Below are 24,093 nucleotides of genomic sequence, written 5' to 3' on the forward strand. Positions count from 1 at the left end.
CGAGGGAGGTGACCTGGTTTCATGTGCAGTAGCTTTGGGCATCCAGTGCCCCCCACGGTGCATGCACCTCAGCCCTGTCTCCCTACTTCTTTGTTCCTCAGATGCCAGGGCCACCCCGGGCCAGGGCTACACCTGCCCACTTCCGGGACCCATTTGATCACTGCCTCTCTGGAGACTTGCGATAAAGTTGGTGTACCTGGAGCGTGGCTGCAAATTATTCCCCACCAGTTCCGAAGGCCCTTAGAAGTCCCGAGTACGAGGCCCCTGCGTGGCCTGTCATGTTTATCAAAGCCCGTGTCTGACTCTAGGAGGTCGGCCTGGTCCCGGGGCTTCAGGGTGAGCCTCAGCCCGGATTCAATTTGGAAACACCCTAACCCGGTATTCAGTGTGTGTTCCGTGTCCCGGGACCAGCCCCCAACCACACAGCCAGCCGTCCTCGGACCAGGAGGGCAGCGCGGCCCCTGTGCCGTGTCAGAGGGACCCAGGGCAGCGCTCTGCTCGGAGGGTGGCTTCTGTGCCTCTCCTTGTCCCCTCCCGCCTTGGCGCCCAGGCCTGAAGGGTAATTCCTTCCCCGCAGCTTCACCCTGTGGTTACCCAGCAGATTCACAGGGGGTTTCCACGGAGCTGTAAAAGAGAGAAATATTTACTGCCGTTAAAAGAGCCCAGGTAGAGGTGTCGTAAGCTGGTTCCCTTTCTTTCGGACCCTGGTTTATGATCCTCACGTCCTGTCGTTCCAGCTCTGACCTATGTCCAAACCATCCATCGATCTAACGCCCCGTTCACCCCGAGGGTGCTGCTTTGCGGGCCCGTGGGCAGCGGGAAAAGTCTGCAGGCCGCCCTCCTGGCCCAGAAATATGGCCTCGTCAACGGTGAGTGCCCCCGCGGCTGCCCGGCTTCTAGAGCCTCCCCTGCTTCCTGCCCTCCCAGACCTTCCCGTGTTTCAGGAGCGGCGAGGAGATCGGCGTCACTTCTCTTTCTTGCTCTCTGCTGCGAGCAATTTTCATTTAATCCATCTCTGCAGGGATAAGGTTTTTGCCTCCCAAAGAATATGGCCCTAAAAACATTAACCAGTAAAAACACGCCCGCGGCCCACAGAGCTGGAACGTTTTCCGGTCATCATTTTTTACGTCCTTTGGCGCAGCGGTTTTTCTGTGCTCTGCCCTAGAGGCACCGCCGGCCTGCCCCGCAGTCTCCCCAGAAGCCGGATTTCTTGCATAATGTAGACCTGCTGTTTATTTCTTTTCTCCGGTCTTGTTTGGTTCCCCCAACCCAGGTCAGTGTGTTTACAGGCAAACAGTTTCTGAACCGGAGGAAGACTTCTAGCTCAGCACAGTTTCAATAAATATTTTACCAGGAAGAGAGAAAATATTGCAATTAGTCCTCCAGGTCTTTCCTGGGGTGGTCCCGGATGGTCTTGGATGCCAGCCTGGTTTCAGGGGATAAAGGGCTGGAAGGAAGGCTGTAGCAGACACACAGCACTGGAGGGAGTTAAAGGCACTGACCCCCTCCCACTTCAGTGCTCCAGAAGCCTCAATAGCCTCTACTTTATTTAGGCAGCAGACATGAGACCTGTGCCCCCAAATATAGGAATATGCATGTATACGCCCGCAAATGATACACATACACCATACAGATACACATGTACACTGACATGCACAAATATATACATACCACCCCAGAAAGATCAAGTTTTGAATAAAAATGCTTTTCAATTAGGTCTCCTCCGGCTTAAAATTCCAAAGCCACTGAGATTCCCAGCCAGGAATCAATGACAAATATCATACCCGTAGATCGAAGGTGGAGAACTGAGCAATTATTCTGACTAGTATGGAAAAAAACCACTAATAGTTGTATTCGTATTTTAGTAAAAGTACTAAATAGTAGTATTCTGATTTAATTAGTATGGAAAAATCACCTGGATACTTTATGATAAAAATGCTTTGCTTGTATCGACATTTTTTTAAATGGAATTATTCAAATCATTCCTTCTCCTTCCGAGTTTACCTCTTAAGAGTATTATAAGAATAAAATTCCAGCTGTGGTTAGGGATGACTTTGTAAAGAATGAGGCACAGTCTGCTTGTGGCCACACCCACATTTATTTAAGTGCCTGCACTTATTGTTATGTGAAGACATATAAAGAGTTACAGTGAGAAGAGCCTTAATGGCAGAGGGAGGGTCTGAAAAACACAACAGTGATACCTTAATATAGCGCACAGCTTAATTTACATAATTGTCACTGTGCCGAAGAAGTTTGTTTATGTAGACACTCCCATTCAAGAAAAGTATTTTTAAATTTAAATTGTTTTCAGCACACCAATCATAAAGAAATGAAATTACCTGCCTAGATTTTTCCAAAAATGAAAATAGAAAAGCTCACCATGGTTTTTGCTTTTGTAGCAGAAGAGCCATTTTGGGCCTCTTTTCAATAACTGAACATTTGGAGACTAGCTCAGAAAGTTGACATTTCTCAAAGGTGTTCTTGAGAAATACAAGACATCATGAGATTTCCGTAAACCTGTTTAGGGGACCTGTGGTCTGCAGAGGCAAGCATTGAGCTGTCCTTTGGGGTCTCTCTGCAGGGGCCTGTCTGCACCCAAAGCTCCAGGAGCTACCCACCCAGCCCCCTACAGCCCGGCCCCCCTGGCCATCCCCTGCCTTGGGTCTTATCTCCACACTTATGAACCTCTCGGTGGTGGGAATACATCTCCAAACAAATAACCAGCATTCACTCCAACAAGGTTTATTGAAAGGCTCCTGTCTATAATTGGCGAGTATATAAACAGGCACAACCTTTTGAAAGATAAAGGCTGCTACTGATTACCAGGCTAACTGTGCAAATCCTTTGGTCCAGTGATTTCACGCCCAGGACCTTATTCTGCTGAAACACTCCCCACAGTATTCAACAAGAGATGTGAAGGATGCATAATGAAAAATAAAGGCAACCCCAAACTCTGTTCGCGAGGGGATTAGTTAAAGTAAGCTCTGGGCGGCTATTAAAAAGAAACCTGTAAAGTGACTCGATGTCCGTGAGGTATTGTTACGTCAGGGTGGGGTGGAAAGCAAGTCACTCGACAGTGTTCAGGGAATGGTCTCTTTTTTTTTTTTTAACTTATTTTTGGCTGTGTTGGGTCTTCGTTGCTGCATGCAGGCTTTCTCTAGTTGCGGCGAGCAGGGGCTACTCTTCATTGCAGTGAGCGGGCTTCTCATTGCGGTGGCTTCTCTTGCTGCGGAGCACGGGCTGTAGGCGCGCGGGCTTCAGTTGTTGTGGCTCGCGGGCTCAGAAGCTGTGGCTTGCGGGCTCTAGAGCGCAGGCTCAGTAGTTGTGGCGCACGGGCTTAGTTGCTGCGCGGCATGTGGGATCTTCCTGGACCAGGGATCAAACCCGTGTCCCCTGCATTGGCAGGCAGATTCTAATCCACTGCGCCACCAGGGAAGCCCGAATGGTCTCCTTTTTGTTCAGACAAGTGTGTTAGTCTATGTTCAAGAAAACAGCTGAAGGAACATAAATATACCAACCTGGTTATCTCTGTAGAATCATGTGTTACACAATTCTGACTTTTTTTTTCCCCTGCACCGAGCATGAATTTTCTAACGAGAAACAACCATGAAGCATTTTATTAAAATACTATTAATTTTACTCACTGAGTGCTTGCTATATGCAGTGCATGTTATTTGGTACACAGACAGGGAACATGTAGAAAGAATAAGAGAGGCGCTTCAGGATGGAGGTGGGCCCTGCTGGGGGGAGGAATGAAGTGGGACGGGGCTCCTCCCAACACTGTCCCAGGTCATGTGTGTCTAAAGCCTTAGTACTTGGAACCTCTGGGAAGAGCAGGCTGTTAACGGTACTGTCTTCATAGAGTCTTGCAGAATGCGGTGGCTATAGACGGGAGTTCTAAACCATTCTTCCCTAATACAAACATTAATGTTACCCACTTTTCTCCAAACACTTCTTTAGCTGCATCTCACAACATTTTAATGTGTTGTGTTTTATCATTCAGGTCAGAATATTTTCTAATCTCCTTTGTGGTTTCTTTTTTGACCCATGTATTATTTAGAAGTGTATTGCTTACTTCCCAAATATTTGGGAATTTTTCCAGATTTTTTTTTCTTGGTTTCTTTAATTCTATTTTGGTCAAAGAACATACCCAGGCTTCCCTGGTGGTGCAGTGGTTGGGAGTCCGCCTGCTGATGCCTGCGTGTCTGGAGCCTGTGCTCCGCAACAGGAGAGGCCACAGCAGTGAGAGGCCCGCGTACCTCAAAAAAAAAAAAAAAAAAAAAAAAAAGAACATACCCTATATGATTTCAATCCTTTGAAATGTATTGATACTTTTTATGGACCAGCCTATTCTCTCTATTGGTGAATTCCATGTGCACTTGAAAGGAATATGTATTCTGGTTTTGTTGAATATTGTGCTCTAAGAATATCAATGAGGTATAAGACGTTTGATAGTGTTGTTCATTTCTTCTGCGTTCTTAATGATTTCTCTCTACTTGTTATTTCAGTAACTGAGAGGTGTGTTAAAATCTCCAACTCTTAACTGTGGATTTCTCTATGTCTCTGCCAGTCTTTGCTTCGTGTGATTTGAAGCTATGTTAAGTGGGTATACACTAAGGATCGTTATCTCTTCCTGATTAAATCATCCTTTTATCATTAGGAAATGCTCCTCTATCTCTCCAGTAAATTCTCAAAGTCTACTTTGTCTGATAAGTATATGCTCTATTCTTTTTTGTTTAACTATGTGTCTATATTCTAAATATGTGTCTTGAATACAACATATAATTGGTTTAAAAAAAATTCAGCCTGACGTTTTCTGCCTTTTAATTGTTTAGTCCATTTCCATTTAAAATATTTTTTTTTATGGTTGGTTTCAAGTCTACCATTCTGGGTTTTTTGTCTTCTACTTGTGTTATCTGTTCTTTGTTCCTCCTTTCCTGTCAACTTTTGGATTGATCAACTACTTTTTCAGTAATCCATTTTATTTCCTCTGTTGCCTTTTTTGGCTATATCTTTTTGCTTTATTTTCTTTGTGGTTGCTCTAGGGCTTAACTATTATCCATTACTTATCACAGTCTATCTTGAATTAATATTATACCTCTTCATGTATAACACAAGAACCTGACAGCAGTGTATTTCCCTTCACCTTGCTCTAGTTCTTTGTGTAATTGTAGTCATACATTTCATTTCTACATATGTTATAAACCCTACAGTGTATTGTAAATATTTTTGCTTTAAACAGTCATTTTTTTAAGTCAAGATGTGGGGGGAAAGAGCTTTTATATATACTCAGTATCAACACTTTTCACTCCTTTGTTTAGATCCAAGATCCATCTGATATTTTCTTTTAACCTAAAGAACTTCCTTTAACGTTTCTTGTAGTGCAAGTCTGCTGGTGAAATTCAGCTTTCATCTGTCTGAAAATGTCTTTATTTCACCTTCGTTATTGAAGGATGTTTTTGCTGCTTATAGAAATCTATGTTGACAGGGTCCCCCCCACCTTAACACTTTCAAGATGTCATTTTGTTGTTGCATTGCTTCTGATGAGAACTCAGAGATTATTTTTATCTTTGTTCTCCTATATATAAAGCATCTTACTCCCCGCCATAGCTGCTTCTAATATTTTCTGTTTAGCTTTCAGAAATTTAACGGTGATGTACCAAAGTGTGGTTTACTTTATTTTGCTTGGGTATCAGAATCTTGGATCTGTGGGTTGATATTTTTATCAAATTTTGAAATTCTCTTTCCATAATTTTCTCAGATATTCTCTCTCTCTCTCTCTCTCTCTCTCTCTCCCCCTCCCTCCCCCACCCCTTTCTGGAACTCCAGTTACATGTATGTTAAGCTGTTTGCTATTATCCTCCAACCCCCTGAGGTTTTATTCCTTTTCTTTTTTTCCGGTCCCCTCCCCACCTTCTCTTTGCTTCAGTTTGAATACTTTCTAGTGCTTGTCTTCATGTCTTCAGATTCACTGATGGCAGCCCATCCAGTGATGTTTTGCATTTAAGATATTGTATTTTCCAGTTCTGGAAATTCCATCTGGTTCTTTTTTATAGTTTCCATTTCTCTGCTGAGATTCCCCATCTTTTCATTCATTTTAATTATCTTTTAAAGTTTAAACATTTTCATAATAGACATTTTATAGTTCTTATGTCCGAATTCTGATATCTGTGTGATCTCTTGATCTGATTCTATGGCCTGTTTTCTCTCCTTGCAGGGGTCGCATTTTCCTGGTGGTGTTTTTGTTTGTTTGCCTCTCAAGTAGTTTTTTATTATATGTTGGACATTATGGTTCTCACAGTCTTGAGAGTCTGGATTGTGTGATCCTGCTTTGAGAATATTGCATGAAAAAGAATGGAGTTCTAACAGGCAGTTAAATAACTGGAGGACCAACTTGACCCCACTGAGGCTTATTTTTAGTCTTTGTTACTATGGGATTAGGGTAGGATTCCCCTAGGGCTCGTGTATCCCTACACCTGAAGCATAGCCTTCCTGGAGTCTCAGCTGCGTGTCTGGGGTGTTGAGCGAGATCTCTCACTCTGGCTGTCAGATGCCACTCAGTTCCCAGCTTCCCCGTAGCTTTGGTCTCCCAGGCCCTGTGGAGCCTCCCCTGCACACGTGCAGTTTTGCATTGACTAGTGACTCAAGTAAACCCTCATGCAGATTCCCGAACCCCTCCTGACCCCCTCCCCCCTCCATTATTCTGTCCAACATGGTCCAGCTGCTGCAGGGCCCCAAACTCCAATCCTTGTTTCCTGCTGCTGTGTTTGGGTCCCACTCCTCCTGAGCCATGGTTTGGAAAGTGCCCATAGGTCGAAATCCAGGACGAGTGGCGGTCTCACTTGGTGTGTATCCCTTCTCTCAAGGATCACAGCCCGTGCCTGTCTTGTCCAGTGCCTGAAAAGAGTTGCCTCTTATATTTTGCTAAGTTTTATGGCTTTTTATGACAGAAGGTGAATACGATACCTGCACCTCCCTCCTGTCCTGAACTGGAAGCTAAGCCTAGGTTTGATGTCACACGGACCTGGGTGTGAATCCCAGCTCCACCACTTACTGGCTCCGTGACCTCGGACAGTATACACAGCCTCTTCAGTTCTCAGTTTCCTTATCTAAAAAGCAACAGTTTGTTGTGAGGACTGGATAATACAAAGCATGCCTAGCATGGTGCTTGGTGTAGCTAAAGGTCTCAGTAGCTGACAGCCTTTATTAATCCTTACATTTCCCTTAGTGAGCGAAGCTGCCAGCCGCTCTGGATACGATCACTGCCGTCACACAGTGAATTAACATGTCATTACGGAAGAATACGTCTTTGGTGGTGGTCATTGTCTTAAACATTCACTTTATGCAGTTAATTTTAGGATTGGTTTTGGTTTCTTTAAGTCAGGAAGTAAAGGCCTTAGCTTTAAAGTTAAAAGTTAAAGTTAAAGAAAAGTAAGACTGTGCAATTACCAACTCATGAAAACATGGCTGGACCCTTCTGGCTTTGGCTGTTAAGGTTTTCATAGCCAAGGAGAGGGCAGCTGTGTTAACTCCGTCCACACTAGTTCACTGACACGCCCTGTGTGTTGGCCACAGTGATGCTTGTGACAGGAAGGCACCTGTGTGTCCCTTTGTGGTAGAAACTGATGATGTCTATGGAGCCGTCATCCCAGGGGGACTATGGAAACAAGAAGCGTCCCCACCCTCCCCTGCGTGATAACAGCGTGAACATGGACGTCACGCAGGTCCACGCGGTTCTCCGCCAGAATGTTCACTCTCAACACCCTCCGGGGCTGGGCCAGCAATCCGGGGTGTCGCCGAGGCCCCGCGGGGCCTTCTCTGGTGGTGACATTCCCTGTTATGTCTTCTCCACACCGTCCATTTTTAATATGTTCTTTGCCAAATGCATTCTTTTTCATTCCGCATCTTCCTCCTCGGCTTCTTTTTTATTTCTTTTTGATACTTACTTTCACTTGGACACACACCCACACTCAGAAAAACCCTTGTATATTTTTTTTCAGTGACCTTTTTTTTTTTTTCTCCCGCAGCAGGCAGCACTGGGGGGGTTCTTTCTTCTTCTTTTTTTCTCATTCTTCTATTTAAAATTTAACGGGCGTCTTTCTGTTCCTCTCTCCTCTAGTCTGCTGTGGGCAACTGCTCAAAGAGGCCGTGGCAGACAAGTCCAAGTACGGCGAGATGATCCGGCCCTTTTTCGAAAAGGAGACCGCAGGTAGGCCACACTTGCCGTGACTGCCACGACCTTCCAGGCTCTGAAGAGAGATGCCCCTGTGTGAGGCTTGCTGGGCACGCGGGGGCCCAAACTGGGGAAAAGAACCAGGGAATGGAAATTGGGCTTTCCAGCAGGCAAAGGCTCTGGTTTTGTTCCCTGGTTGGTCCCCTTGGCTTCCAAGTGAGGGGGAGGGGTCTGTGGACATGATGCATTTCACTGGTGGTGTGGAATGTTCCTGGTTCTCAAGAATGCTTGCTTTCCATAACTGATAACGCTTAAAACTGGGAGCCGGGGGGACTTCCCTGGTGGCGCAGTGGTTAAGAATCCGCCTGACAATGCAGGAGACACGGGTTCGAGCCCTGGTCCGGGAAGATCCCGCATACCGCGGAGCAACTAAGCCCGTGCGCCACAACGACTGAGCCCGCGTGCCACAACTACTGAAGCCCGCGCGCCTAGAGCCCATGCTCCGCAACAAGAGAAGCCACCGCAATGAGAAGCCTGCTCACTGCAATGAAGAGTAGTCCCCGCTCGCCGCAACTAGAGAAAGCCCACATGCTGCAACGAAGACCCAACGCAGCCAAAAATAAATAAATAAATACAATAAATTTATAAAAGAAAACAAAACCCAAAAAACCCTGGGAGCCAGGAGAGGCCATAGTGCAGCCCACCTCCTTCATTAGTTGGTGTACAGAAAAATACCATCGGACAAGATTCCAATTTAATCATCAGTCAGAAGGTAGAAGGTTCAGACAGCTTTGCAGATAGGGAGGACTGACCAGCCATTGGTCCTCAGGGGAGGCTGGACCAGATCATCTTTCCAGACCCCTCTGTGACCTACGCTCTGAAAGCATCCCCCAGATCTGACCCCCAGGAAGGGCACCACTGAGACCAACCTCTCCAGCCTCCTGAGTCCACAAAGGAGCCACGGAGAAGGGACCGAGGTCCTGAGGACCCCGTCCCTGGGGCAGTGCGTTTCCCACACCCTCCTCTTCCACTCTGACGTAAAGGGCTGTAGCTCCTCTGTGCAATCAGTCCAGGCTCGTTATCAAGTCTGACACGGACAGGTACTTGCTGTGAAGAAAACCGACCCAGAGAGGAGGGGCCGTTGTGATGGGCAGTGCGTGGGTTGTGAGGACGCCCTCCCCTTCTCCTACCGTTTTCCGGATGGAGTCAGCTGACTAGGAGGCGTGGGACAGGCCGCTTGCTCCTGACCTCAGCCCGAAGAGCCCCCCAGGAAGGAGGTCCCGCCTGGCCCTCCCAAGGCCCTCCTTGAGGTGTTCTAGCCTCCAGGGTGAAGTTCAGGTGAGGCAGCATGGGATCCTTCAGGCACAGTGATCTGCGTGGTGAGACACGATGATCTCGGCGGGCGCGTCTGTTCATACCTGCGTCACCGGGGTGGTGAATAGGATGATGTGTGAACAGGAGCCCTGGGCGCCAGTGAAAACCAGTGCCAGCTTTGGTGCTTCCCTGTCCGGTTCAGATCCCGCTGCCCTCCACCCCGGCCACGTGGCCCAGGCCTCCCAGTGGCGAGATGGAGACAGAAACCCCGGGTTGCAGGGTTGCCGTGAGGACGGGCTGGGGTGTGCGCGCCCAGGGGTGGGAGCAGCAAGCAGGCGCCCCCTCAAGCACACTTGCCCTCCAGCGAGGCCAGCTTCCCCTTTATTGGGGCAGGAGGGTGGCGGGGGGGGGTGATGAGCACCCCAAAGAACATTTGTTGCATAAATGAGGGAATAGGATAACGAGTTAATAGGTTTATGTTATTGTAAACGTTGCTGCACAGTATTCCATTGCACAGACTGGAGGGTAAGCTGTTTAATTCTCCACGAGAAAGCATTTTGTGCTTTCTCGTGGAGAAAGAGAGACGATGACCAAGCAGGCGAGGCACTGTTCACAGTGGGTAAATCTCTGACAAGGGGACGCAGAAATTCCTTGGCTCTTCTTGCAACTTTCCTGTACTTTTGAATTTTTTTTCAACATAAAAAGTTACGGAAAGTAAATATTCAGGTGGTTTCCATATTTGCACTCCTTCAACAATCCTATGATGCATCCTCTTGTACTGGCACAGGTTTGCAGACACCCCTAATTATCGTAGGATAAATTGATGCCTGGGACCCATGAGCGGGTATGACTTGTGACACTGAAGTAAGGTATCCCCCTCCCAGCTGTGTACGGAACGCTCGAGTCCTCCACGGCTTTGCCATCTCTGGGTATTGCCAAGTTATTTGTTTTCTATCGTGGCTGAAACAAACTTAGTGGTTTAAAACAACACAGATTTATTATCTTATAGTCCTGGAAGTCAGGAGTCCTAAAATCACGTGTTGGCAGGACTGCATTCCTCCCTGAGGAATCCCTTGGGGAGAATCTGTTTCCTTGCCTTTTCCAGCTTCTAGAGGCCCTTTTCTCCATCTTCAAAGTCAGTAGTACAGCATCTTCCAATCTCTCTCTCTCTCTGACCCCTGAAAATAAACCCAAGGAGCCTTTTCAGTGGTGGGCAAGAGGCAGAGTTGTTTAGGGTTTTTGTTTTGTTTTTTTCTTTTTTTTTGGTGTACACCTAGGAGACGGTGCAAAATTCCCAATTTCCTATAAAGTGAGCGAGACCCTGGTAGCTTCGATCTTCAACGCTTCGTGCTAAATTTTTCCCTCCGCGACCTTCTCTTTAATTAGACAATGTAGCTCTATACTTTTGCACTTCCTACAGAATTAAAGACACAACAACCACCAATATCATATCTTCCTAACAGAAGCAATAAATTCTGTCATTTCACTAAACCTGATCTCACAGGGATAACAAAGAATGCATTTACATTCATCACCACTAACAGGGGCTCATTAGTGGGCTGTGGAGACGCTGCCGAGAGAACCAAAGTGCTCGGCTGGCAGGACGAGCTCGGGAACCACCCGGGTCTGGCCGCCCGCATCACCACCAGCAGAAACAGGACCAAAATTTAAATGATTCTCCACTGAAGTCGCGTTTGAAAACGAGGTCAGACTGAACCCGGAAGCTCTGCGTGGCCACCTCGCATGACAGCGGCTGGCAGCTTCTGGAAGCCAGCATTGCTGGCATCTGGCATCGGGGTCTCAGGTGCAGGTGCAGATCTGGGGGTGGGAATCAACCACATCACACCTGAGTTCTGAACCCAGTAGGAGACAGACACAGGGTCTGCTGGGAGCATCAGATGGAGAACGTGGCAGGGATCCGAGGGCACACTTGGGCTTCCTAACATGACCCCCGCCCCCCAAGTCCAGGCCTGGGGACAAGCCAGTTGGGATGCAGGGGTGACACCTTACAATAACCGGCCACACCCCGACGGTGAGGATGGGGAGAACAGCCCAGGCCCTCCCCAGGAAGAGCCCTGAGTAGGGGCTTAAATGGGAAGGGAATCCCTCTACACCAGGGGCGAGGGCCCGCCAGCTGGAGGGTGGGAGCTGGAGGGACAAGGCCCGTCGGATGAGTGATTCTCCTTTCCGGACAAGAGTGAGGCGGGGTGGAGGCAATACATCCTCCCAGCACTGCCCTGGATCAGAAGGTTCTTCCCGAATCCTCATGAGCAGCGAGGCATGGCCCTGAACGCTTTCAGCCCGTTGACAGAATTTTCTGGGAGAAGGAGACACGGCTGCCTCTCCGCCTTGTGGGACCATCAAGGCAACGCAGATTTCCCTTCTCAGAACCCTGGACGTGTTTCGGACATCTCTGCTGGGTGTCAGCAGCATTCCTGGGAAGCCCCTGCCAGTGGTTTGCGTGTGAAATCCAGAAGGTTCCAGAAATCCTATAAGGTTCAGGGAGCTCATCTAAAGGGGCAGAGATTCTTCTAAGGACATAGCGGCCTCATCCCCGGGGGCAGAGCCCCAGCACCTCGGAGTTGGCGGATGTCACTGCCCTGCAGCCAACCTAGTGTAGAAACCGCCCCCTCATCACCCCCTCTGAAGGCAGGCAGTGCCTTTCCGGGGGCTGGACCTCCTCCACTGGGGACTCTGCCCCGTGCTCCTGGCCGCTGGCTGACTCGGCCTCACTCGCTGCCCGTCTCTCTCTGGGATCCCTGCCCTCTCTCCACGTGCCTCGGAGCTGCAAGCCCCAGCGACGGGCAGCATGGTTATCACAGTGCATCCCGGCCACCCTCACAGTCCCTGCCGCCACCAGCGGCTCAGAGAAGAGATCCAGATGCCATCTTCCCCCCAGGGAGCCACTTCCTCTTATTTCCCCCCTGCGGGGCCTCATGATGTGATGTCCCGGCCGTGACCTCTGCAGGCGCCGTTATGTTCTTTTTTGTCCTCACAGGTGCTGCCAACACCTCCTCCTTTCAAATCAGCAGCAAAATTAATAACTGTTGCTTTCCCATCTTTCCACATTTACTGGGCAAAGGACTCCAGGGCCCCATCTTAGCTCATCCTAAATCTCTTGATCCTGGGCTTTTGGCGGCCACTCTGGATGCTGTGGGGAGATGCTTATTCCGAGCTCCGGATTTTGAGATACATAGGTCTGACCTCCTAAACTCGTTCCGACTTGAGCTGCGCTGAGCAAATCTATTCCCTGGGCTCTGTGCGCTGCTCCCAGCGTGGCCACCTCCCCGGCAGCCACGGAGCGGGGTCCGCCGACGACCCGCAGGGCCAGGCCGCACGTCATGCAGGCTTGACGGCCCGGGAGCTCCCGTCGCTTTTACGTGGGTGCAGAACACGTACAAACTCTTCTGGGCCTTTGGAAAAATAACTTCTCAGCTGCTCGTATGCCATGTAAAGTCCCACGGTCCGTGCTGGTGAGCGCTATGGCCAGTGGGCGCTATGGCCAGTGGGCGCTAGGGCCATGCGTGCAGTTCTTGTTTTCTCCCCCAAATCAGGCAAAGGAGCAGCTAGAGCTCAATTCTGTGCTTCAGTCACCGGTGAGTCGCACTGGCCACCACCTCCAAATGATGTGCCCTGAGCCTTCTCTGGGCTTCATTCCTACCAAAGGGCCTTCTGGAAGGTGAGATTCCTTAACCCTCAGGCTGCGGAGCTTCCCGAGGAAGGCAGCCCCCTGTCTTTGCCCATTGGAATGTCTCATCTCCCAAGTTTCACTTAGTACAAAAACCAACCCTTCTCATGGGCCTCAACCCACCCCATCAGAAAGAAGTCTGCATTGCTTTATTTTTAGTCCTTCTCCTGGGAATTTCGGCCATAACTTACGGTCCCATGGCTGTTGGCAGTAGGTATAACCTCATTCCAGATTGCTGGGTCTAATTAGTGGTACACCACCGTCTCTTTGCTTCAGAAGGGTTGCCTTCTACCCGGCTCTGGCCATTGTTTTCATTCTCGAATGTTGCTGGCGCTTTCTCTCGAGCCCGGTGACCCAGGGGAGATATTAAAACAGCCAAAGGCATATTTTGTCCTTGTTGGTTTAAGTCTTTGCTCTAAGTGTGTGAGATGCTTGTCTAGATCCGTCCCCACTGTGCTCCGAACGTGCTGGGATTGTCAGGTTGGGGGACCACTGGCGAGGGCATGTCCCCGGGGTGGGGTTTTCAGGTTAGACCCTAGCTTTTCCCATCTCCTGTCTCTCTAGGAGCGGAAGGGAGAACTGTGCACCCCAGCACCTGCCAACCTGGCTCACTGGCCAAGTTACAGGGAGCTCCTAAGTCACTTCACCTCTGTAACCAGCCCCTGCCAGCACTCCAACAGCTAGAGTGATTCAGTTAAAAAAGGCCCAAATTCCTTGGTGCACACGCCACACATATACTGACTTTCAGCTGAGAAAACAGCTATTTAATTGGCGTAATAACTTTCCCCTGAAAGCGCAAGTCCTGGTGTGTAGAAAAGGTAATGCGGAAGACAGATCATTACCAAGCGTTACCTGTGCCCCCTCCCGTATACCCCATGTCTCTGAAATATTTCTATCTGGAGAAGGTCCCTCATGGCCTAATAGAACCTGAGAAGAGGTGGGAGATTTGAGGGAGATTCCAGACTCTAATTTGCACCCTTTCTGGTAATGAGACCTCACCACAGCCAAGGCAGCCATCGGAGCACAAACAAGCCAAACCAGCCCCAAATTGGCATGATTATGAGCGTTTTCGAGAGCCTTCCACGAGTCCATATCCCAAGAGGCATGGATCAGAGCTCAGCCGAAGTGCTGCCTTTTTTTTTTTTAGGGGGAATTAATATTCTCATCACTAAATGCACGCCAAAGATTCGACAATACGCCAGCTTTTCTCCTTTGTTAAAACCTTGCAAAGAGTTGCTGAGTTGAAAGACAAAGTAAATCTTCCCATCCGAGGAGGTAAGCGGAATGCTATTTCTTGTTTTTTAACAGTGCGGCCTTGGTGAGCTGCAAGCTGTCTTACTGCAGAGGGGAGACCCCGAGGGACCCCAGCCCGTTTCCAGCAAGTCTTTGCATGTGGTGTGTTTGTACCAGCTGAAGACAGCGCATGACTCTCTAAATAATTTACCAGTTGATTAATAGACTCACAGGGGTATAATTAGAAGAGGGAGAGACAGTGGGTACAGTAACCGGTACAGTGCTTGGGGGAACAGGAGCCTTTATTTTTTTAAAGAAACTTTCTAGGGTGCTGGGCGTTTGAAGATAACTTGGGAAGAGCTCAGTGCCTCTTCTCTTTTGAAGTGGAAATAGGACAGTTTGAATCCATCGAGTTTAATTTTTCACAAGCTTTAGGGGCCCCGCAGTGCAACTCCCTTTTTATTATTGAAAAAACTCTACATTTTTCTTTCATTTTTCCACACACACGCGTGCGCACGCGCATGCACTCCAAGCAGTGAGTAATAAACACATTAATTTACTCTTTTATCCAGCGTGTATTTTACGCACTGCACCTCCTCCGGATGTGTCCCCACACGTCCCCTTGGTGCCCCCATCCAGAGCCCCACTGTCGGGCTGCCTATCGGTTGATGAATGGACACCCCTGTAATTTATGCATTTTGAAGGCACCCTCACCTCGCGGTCTGACAATGCTTTTGAAGTAGCTCCTTTTTTCCAGTCAAACTTTTGACTTTTCCGCTGGGACTACTACAAAGGTTTCCTTCTGGAAACTAGGTAGGAGTCTTCCTGCTGAGACGGCCCAGCAGAAGCAATGGGTCTCAAAGTCGGGGTGCGTTGTGAGGGCCAGAGGCCTGTAATGAGGACAGCTGTAGAAAGCTTTATCAACAGGTTTGCGCCCCTAGAGGGTCCAGCTCTCAGTTTGTAAAAACTAGACTTTGATTGCAAAAGCATCATTATTAAAACGATGCTTTGCTGGGGCATCAGCCAAAGGTCTGTGGCCAAAAGGTTGCAAAGCTATCTGTTCAGTGGCCAGAGCAGTGGGGAAACTGAGGCAGCGAGGGGCTGTCAGTTCACTCGTGCATCTGGTCAGTGAAGCGTCTCTCTCCCCGCAAGAGTGGGGCCTGTCTACTGTTGCCGTGTCGCCAAAGAGGGGCAGCTCAGCTGTTCTTCTTGGGCTGAATGTTCATCGGGGGCTTGCTGTGTGTCAGGCGTGCAGATCACGAAACAGAAGGGGAGCCCAGAGGTGCAGGGTGTCCTTCTCCGACCAAAGCTTCTGGAAGCATTTCCCCTCCACGGGCAGCCCTGGTGGTTTCCAACCCACTCAGCTGTGAAATCGTCTTCGACAGGCCAGGCCCCAAGGCCCAGCCTTCTCCTCCAGCTAGGAGGTCTCCCTGCGCAGCCGTCTGGCCAGCCCCTCACGACCCCCTCCAGGCAGGTGTAGCTCGAAGCCCCTTCCCCTCTCAGAATGCCCCGGAGGGGGAGCTGACACCGGCTTTCTCCTCGGGCTGGGAGTGAGGCCTGAGGTGTGGAGGGGAGGCTGCCCTCGGTGACCTTCTGCGGCCCCTACACCTCGGACGGTCGCCACGTCCCTGGAGACCTGCCGGGGTTTGTCAGCTAGAAGGCAGCGCTGCAGCTTCCCCATGGGGAACGTGGCACAGCTGTAATCGCCGGGGAGGGGAGTGCGGGGCCCATGCCCTCCAGCTTTGCCCTGAGCGAGAAGGGGGCTCGGGGTAGAGCGAAGGGGGGGGGTGCGATGGGGCAGAGAGATGCAGGAGGCAGAGGTGAGGGAGAGAGAGTACAGAGCGTAAAGGAAGTGCCCGTGCCCTTCCCTCCCACCCGTCCTCCCCAGGGCCTGCTCTGGGACCCAGGGGAGGGGGCGGGGAGAGACACCTCCCTCTTCCTCACCTCTCACCTGGCCTCCATCTACCCCAGCTGTGACCTTGGCTGCTAGAACTCTGATCTCACCACCCTCTCTCCACTCGGTCGGTCACGGTTAGGTTACCGGGAGGTAAGAAGGACCTCGTCTGGAACCCCTCCCAGCACCTCCCGCCGCGGGCTTCTGCTTCTGCTCTGTCTGCCCCCCAGTCCCCATGGCCAGCGTGGCTCATACCAGGAGCTCAGCTAGTGTTCGTGGGTGAACGAGCGATTTCACAGCTGAGCGCCCAGCACGTGCCCTGGGACAGTGTGGGGCGGCAAGAGCAGGTAGGCACGCCCTGTGGCATCAGGGGCCCAGAAGCTCCCCTCTGCTGCCTGCATTCCTGTGTAGGTGAGACCCCGTTTGTCTCGAAGGAACAAAGGGAGAACAGGCCATAGAATGCAGGAGGCAGCCTGACGGGTTTCTAGACAGGTGGCCAGCGACGGTCACTCCTTGACAGTCAAGGGGGCGGCTGCAGGTTTGGGCTGTGCGATCACCCCTTGATTCCAGTTCAGTTTCTGCCACTGCCCAGCTGCGTGACCTTGGGCAAGTCACCCGACCACTCAGAACTACGGTTTCCTCATCTACAAGGGTGAGCTTTTCACAGTATCAGAGTCATGGCTTGTCAGGTACCTAAATGAAAATGTGTCTGTAAAATGTTTAACACTGTGCATGGCACATGATAGGCCGCTTATTGGATACTTACCAGTATTATTATTAATAGTTATAGTATTTTCATTGGCGTAATTGTAGGAGAAGTCACGGTAGTAGTAGCAGGATTGTTGGGTAGACTGATGTTTCATATGCGGATTTTTTTTTGGTATCGTATTCTCTTTCTGTGACTAATGTCAGCTTTGGGTGCCTGGTCCCTATGGTCACCAGGAACTGGCAGAAGCCCAGTCTGCTCCACGTCTGGGGCTCAGTTATCTATTGCAGCCACCCTGCAGTGTAACAGCATAAAAGGACATCAGTTTCATTATGCTCCTGATTTCGTGCACTGGCATTTCAGGCAGGGTGTGGCAGGGACGGCTCCACCCCACACGGCCTTGGGCCTTACTTGGCATGGCTTGAACAGCTAGAGGCAACTGGGCCGGCTCCTCTGGGGCCTTACATGTTGTTCTCGGTTCTGGTGTCAACCTGGTTCCTTGGTTCTTCTCCCTATTGCATCTGCTGGGGCAGGATTCTTCATCCCCATGCCTGGGGCCTGGAGTGAGATGCGTGGACCGTCTGGGGCTGGTCAGACCTCTCTCTGTGCAGCCTCTCCACATGGCTAGCTTGGGCTTCCTCCCAGCCTGGCGGCCTCGGGTTGGTCAGCGCCCCTTATGTGGTCCTAGCTTCCCCCAGAACAAGCATCCCAAGGAGACCCAGGGCGGCAGTGGTGGATGGGGTGGAGGATGGGGTAAGCTATGTCTTCTGCTGAGCCAGCCTCAGAAGTCCCAGAATGAACTTCCATCAAGCTAGTCAATAAGACTAGCCCAGATTCAAGGCGGGGGTGGGGGGGCTAGAGTCCCCTCTCAGCGGTAGGAGTGGCCACCTCTAATCTGCCACCCTAGGGAAAGCTTGCATTGAACGTTCTGGTTTGGTTCAGGATTGGCTGCATCCCGTGACTCGGTGAGGCTGAACCCAGATGGCCTCATGGGTCCTCGGAGCTGGGGGTGGCCTGACTTCACACGTGCCACGTAGGGGCTTTCAGGGAGCTCAGAGAACTGAGAGTCCAGTTCTCTTTTAAAGAGGAAGAAACCCCAGCTGGGAGGTAAAGTCACTCACCCAAGGGCACGCTGTGAACGAAATGCAGAATGGAGGGCAGAATTCATGCTGTTTCTTCCCCTGAAAGGCAGGCAGAGAACAGAGGTGGAGCAGGTGGCCCCAGAGCCTGATGGCCTGGGTTTAATTCTGGGCTCCACGACCTATTAGTGTGTGGCCTTGGGCAAGTTACTTCCTCTCTCCGTGCCTCAGTTTCCTAATCCGCAAAATGGGGTTGTTTTGAAGATTACATGAATCAATACTTGTATTAGAGAAAATACATGCTCAGAACAGAGCTGAGCTCACAGTAAGCACTATGGCACACATGCTTGTTAAGTAAATAGGCCATCGCGTCTTTTTGACACCAGAATACAGGGCTTATGGTTGTTTCCTGGTTTCCCAGTAGTTGCTGATTTTCTCCTCACAGATCACGTGGGCAACGGCATTCTCGCTGCCCTTGAGATGTGGGCGGAAGTAACTGGTTCTGAGCCCCGACTTCATTAAAATGGAAGGAAAACCGTGCCCCTTAAACTCTTTGATCCGCAGTGTACAGTTAATGTTAATACTCTGCACTTTACAACAGTCTGGTCCGCATCTGGACTGCTGGCCTCTTCTCATTTTCCACTGAAAGATGTAAAACTGCGTTTTAAGATTAACTAATTACCAAATCGTTATACACAGTGTGTCTAAGTGAGCATTTTTATTAAAAGTCTTATTAATTTACTAAGGGAAGCCCCATTTATTTACAGAAGAATGGTTTTGTTTTTGAATTTTATTTTATTTTTTATACAGCAGGTTCTTATTAGTTCTCTATTTTATACATATTAGTGTATATATGTCAATTCCCATCTCCCAGTTCATCCCACCACCACCACCCCACCCCAGAAGAATGTTTTTAAATGTTTTTTTTTTTTTTCTCATCTAAAACCTCATTAGCAAGAGAAGCCCAAGGGCCCACTGCTGGAGAGCCACCTCTCAGCTGTGAATGGGCCAACAGTCTTGGCACCTCAATCTTATCTTTGCTTTTGGCCCCAGTAGACGTGGCAGAGAGGGGAGTGATAGAAAGCGGTAGCTGCTCACTGCGGGATGACCAGCCTCCTGGTTCGTAAGAGTCCCAGGCCTAATGTACTCTTCTAGACTTGAAAAAAAAGCCAATATTAAAAAATTGTCGGCAACTATAAGAAGAAAACTTCCTGTTGAAACCCATTTGTTAATTGTGGCGGGAAATAAAACTTTTATTTTATTTATTTATTTTTTAAAAATATCTGTTTATTTATTTGGCTGCACCAGGCCTTAGTTGCAGCACTTGGGATCTAGTTCCCTGACCAGGGATCAAACCTAGGCCCCTTGCATTGGGAGTGTGGAGTCTTAACCACTGGACCACCAGGGAAGTCCCCAAAACTTTTAAATTATTTTTTAAAAATTGTTATTTCCTCGCACCATTGTCTGCCAAGAAGATTTAAATGTTGTTGTTAAGTAATAGAGATGTTAGGATACAGACTTTTGGAAACTAAAGAAGTCTTAAAAGTCATCCGTTCCATCTTGTGCCTGGGAACCACTGGCTGGCCAAGGCAGGCACTTGGCCGGGGGAAGTGACTTGAGTTTACGAAGGAGGCAAGCTCTCCCAGGGGCTTGCTCCCCCACCCCCGAAGAATTGTGGAGTACAACCAATTCGAACAAGCTGGTTTCTCCTTGTCATCTGCTGTGTGGGTTTTAGAAATGTTCTGTTTATCGTTTTAAGCGCTCACTTGGGGCGCAGGATCCATGGTTGACCAGCAGGTGGCAGTAAATAATAAACAAAGAGCGTCGCTAATGGAAAGCCTGGCCCGAGGTCCTGGCACTGTAGCGCTGCAGGTCCTTGTAAGACACTCCTGATTCCTGGTTACAGCAGAGAGGGGGGCTTGCAGGCCTCAGCTGCCAGGAATCAGTGTCATCCGAAGGGTAACGGTCTCCCAGAAATGGTGGAGTTTAGCTTTCACTGAATTACAGCGATAGTGAGTCGGGGCGTCGGGGCCTGCAAGAGCCCAACCCATATCCTGGGTCAAGCCCCCAGCCATGTGGGGAAGAGACAGATGTGGGGGCGGAATGGGAGCCCCATTTCTTTGGAGCATCAGTATGCATGAGATGGAAATGAAAAACAGAAACGAGAGCAACCCCTCTTTCTCCTCCGCATCTGGGTTCCTTTCCAAGACTCTCCCACTGGGCCTGATCAGGAGGGGGCGGGGGCCGGGGCTGCGCTGGGATGTTGTGGGGGGGGGAGAAGAAAGTGCTGAGTCTCCCATGACCCCCGGCAGATGCCAAGTGTCCCCTTTACTTGCTTTCAAATGGGGCCTTGACGAGGGAAAGACGTTGCAGGGGCAGTTACAGGCTGCGTGTGTGTGCACGTGTGTATGTGTGTGTGCGTGTATGTGTGTGTGCGTGTGCGTGTGTGTGTGCATGCGCATGTGTGTGCGTGCGTGTGTGTGTGTGTCCACATGTGTGTGTGCGTGTGTAGGGGAGGGGGTAAGCGCGTGCACTGTATTGTGTGTAGAAGGGTGTGGGGTGTAGAGCGTGTGTGTTGCACATGGGGGGATAGCGTGTGTAGGGTGCAGGTAGGCATGTAGCAGGTGTGTAACGTGCGTGTCCTGTAGGGGTGTTATAGGTGAGTGCCTGGGTGTGTGTAGTGTGTCGGTGGGTTTCTGAGTGTGTAGGGTGTGTGGTGAGGTCCTCAGCTTTTTCTGATCTGCCCCGGGGTGGTGGGAAGGTTAAATGGCTTGTCCTGGGTGCGTCAATCAACCTTGGGGCTTTTTACCTAGAAGCACCGGCTGAGGGAGCTCTTTCCTTTTCTCCACTTTCCGTCCTAGCCGTTCAGGGCCAGCGCCAGCAACCTCGGTGCCCCTCGGGCCCCTCCCCCAGCAGCCGAGCCCCGGGTCAGGGATGCAGAGGCTTGGACCACAGGCGGCAGGACAGGGTCGGGGGAAGGGCTCCGAGAGAGTCCCTTCTGCCCTGGGCTCGGGTTTCCACTGGACAAATCATGAGCTGGCTCAGTTATTCTCTCGGGGCCCTCCCTAACGAATGCCACTGGCATTCTGAGCTGGACTTGACTGAGGATGTCAGACCTGCAGCCTGGGAAGAAGAGTCCTGTCCAGTCACCTCATGGTGGCCTGACTCAGGGGGGTACTTTCTTCTGTCTGAGCCGTAGGATTGATATGCAGGCGGGGGCTTGACCTGCATCCCAGGCCTTTGAACAGGAACGCCTCCCCTTCAAGACCAAGGGTGGGCCGGGTGGCCTGGGTGGGGTTGGTGGGGGACCTGGGAACCTCTCGCCTGTGACCGAGGCTCCCCGTCCACCCCTCGAGCACAGCCGGCCAGCAGGGAATATGTGGATTGAGATTTTAATAACCTCGAGGTCAGCGTGAGGACTGCCATCTTTTATGGAAGATTTTCAGAAAAAAAAAAACCCAAAACACCTGAAACCATGTGATGTGGCCTTTATGAAATAATGGGATATTCATATCTTGCACTTTGCTAAATTTAGGGTTGACAGGACATTCCGGAGAGGTAGCCCTTGGCAGTAGCTTATACGCAGGGTAAGATGTTAACTGTCAAGCCCAGAAATCAAGCCTGAGGCACCTGACTCAGTGGAGAAAGACTTGAGACGGCACTGAAAATCTCTCCGAGAGGAGGATGAAGGGCGATGGACAGCATTATCAAGGGGACTTTCAACTTCCAGTGAACACAGCGGCCGAGATCTGCTCTGAAAAGGCTGCATTTTTGCTGAACTGGCTGGTCAGACCATGTGGGGTTGGAAAAGGGAGTGGATGGCCTACAGGGGGAAAAAAGGCGGCAGCCAAACAAAGGCACCGAGCGGAAAACCTGATACAGGAGTTGCAGGGGTAGGGCCGGGAAATGCAGTTAAGGCAGGGTCTTCCCGCCTCACCCCTCACCCCCGGGCCTGCACGCCGTGTCTGTGTCCGGGAGGGCCCCGGAGGCAGTATCCAGAGGGGTCTGTCATTTGTTTTTGCCACCAGCAGTCTCTCCCAGCCTCCAGTGGGGGAGCACAGCCCGTCCCTGCGAGGGGACCCCTGGTGTTGCCCAGAGCCGGCTGTGCTGGAGGGGGAGGGGACCAGCGAACCTCCGTGGCCCGGCAGCCTCTGTCTCCCAGGCCCCAGGAGCCCCGGTTACCAACGTTCAACCTTGATTGAGACACAGAGAGGGTAACGGCCTGGTGTGCGGGTCTGAGCAGCTTCCCCGGGATTGCCCAGGAAGGCAGATCCGTGCAGATGCCAGGCTCCTGGGCAGTGCTTCCAGGGTCCAGAGCGGACTGACAGCAGGGCTAGGGCTCCATCCAGCCCTCAGGTCCCCCCAAAGTGGAGCCGCTTCTGGGGTGCAAGGACAGACCTCCAGGGAGATTTCGTCCTTTGTCCTTTTGCAGTGGTCTCTCACAGTGGTCATGTCAACCTCCTTTAGGCCTTTAAATTGTTTCCTTTAAACAAAAAACCCACTTTGTTAATGGAGGCCTTTAAATGTATGTAAAAAGCAGAGAGAATAGAATAAGGAACCTGAAGGGACCCATAACCAGTATAAGGAACCCACGTGAGCTCATGGTCACCCTCGGTGCATCTGGAATCCGCCAGGAAGACCCCCTCCTCCATCAGGAGTATTTTGAAACAAATCCCAGACGTCAACACGTCTTCTCTTGACTGCATATTTAATTCATGGGTGGGCTGTGGCGTGGATGAAGGGAACCCTGGGGGAAGGGCCGTTTCCCATTGCCACAGGACTTGACTCGGAGCTCGGGAGAACAGTCCAGGTCTGGGGGAATTGGTACTATGCATTCATTCATTCATTCATTCATTCATTCAAAGTGTGTTTATTACGTGCCTGCCATGTGCGGGACACAATGCCAAATGCGCGGGTGTAGCAACGAGCCACCTTGACAGGGGTCCCTGCTTTCTCCAGCGGGGGGTGAGGGTGGGAATGTAGGCATTAAACAAATACTGCACCGATAATGATTGATTCACAATTGTGGTACGGCCCTCTGAGGAGAAGTGCTAATTTGAGAGCCTGAAGAGAGGGGCTTGTTTTGGTTTTGTCTCGAAGCTGGAGTCCGTATGATTATCCATCTTCCCCAGTCCTCCGGAAATGTGACCTTGCTCTCCTCCGAAGTGCTCAGCACTGCCACGCCTCCCATGTCCTTAGGCCTTTCCAGCCAGCATGTGTTGACTTGTGTTTCTTGTTTTTTTTTTTGCGGTACGTGGGCCCCTCACTGTTGTGGCCTCTCCCGTTGCGGAGCACAGGCTCCAGACGCGCAGGCTCAGCGGCCATGGCTCACGGGCCCAGCCGCTCCGCGGCATGTGGGATCCTCCCGGACCGGGGCACGAACCCGTGTCCCCTGCATCGGCAGGCGGACTCTCAACCACTGCGTCACCAGGGAAGCCCTGACTTGTGTCATTGTCTCTCTCAACTCCAGGACCCTGAGCCCCCGAGGGACCGTCTGTCACTCGTGGGGCATCAGTGGGGCCCTTCTCTCTCCCCCGTACGTGTGTGGTGTGTGTATATGTGCATGTGTGTATATGTATGTCAATATACATTTAAATTAGACCGTATTATAGAAACCATTTACTTGCTTTTTTCCCATTTGATATTCTGTCTGAGGCCTCTTTCCGAGTCAACATAAATATAAATGATTTTTTAAAGCTTACCTAATATCACATTGCATAGATGTGCATCCTTTATTTAAGCTGTCCTCTACTGACGGACATTTAAAATCGTTTCCGATTGTCACTATTATAAACAGCACTGAAATGGACATCTTTATGTGCACATCTTTGGTCGTATGCGCTGTTGTATCTTAGGTGTAAATTCTTAGGAACGTGATTGCTGGGCCAAAAGGCATGTACATTTTAACTTTTGATGCCAGTTGGGGAGTTCCCTCTAGAAATCTTTGCCAACTTAATAGGGGAAAAAAGCCCCACCCCAAACCAGAAAGTCTCTTTGTGTTTCTAT

General features: G+C 50.3%; 1 protein-coding gene across 1 annotated transcript in view; it reads left to right on the forward strand.

The window, feature by feature from the left end:
- Positions 1–24,093, forward strand: part of AK8 (adenylate kinase 8) — a 130,134-nt gene that overhangs the window by 49,343 nt on the left and 56,698 nt on the right. Inside the window, exons 9-10 of the mRNA XM_060102694.1 lie at positions 738–869; positions 8,120–8,209. Coding sequence (XP_059958677.1) covers positions 738–869; positions 8,120–8,209 — 222 coding nt within the window. The remainder of the gene's footprint in view (positions 1–737; positions 870–8,119; positions 8,210–24,093) is intronic.

This window comes from Mesoplodon densirostris, chromosome 6 (genome assembly GCF_025265405.1).
Source record: "Mesoplodon densirostris isolate mMesDen1 chromosome 6, mMesDen1 primary haplotype, whole genome shotgun sequence".
Lineage (NCBI taxonomy): Eukaryota > Metazoa > Chordata > Mammalia > Artiodactyla > Ziphiidae > Mesoplodon > Mesoplodon densirostris.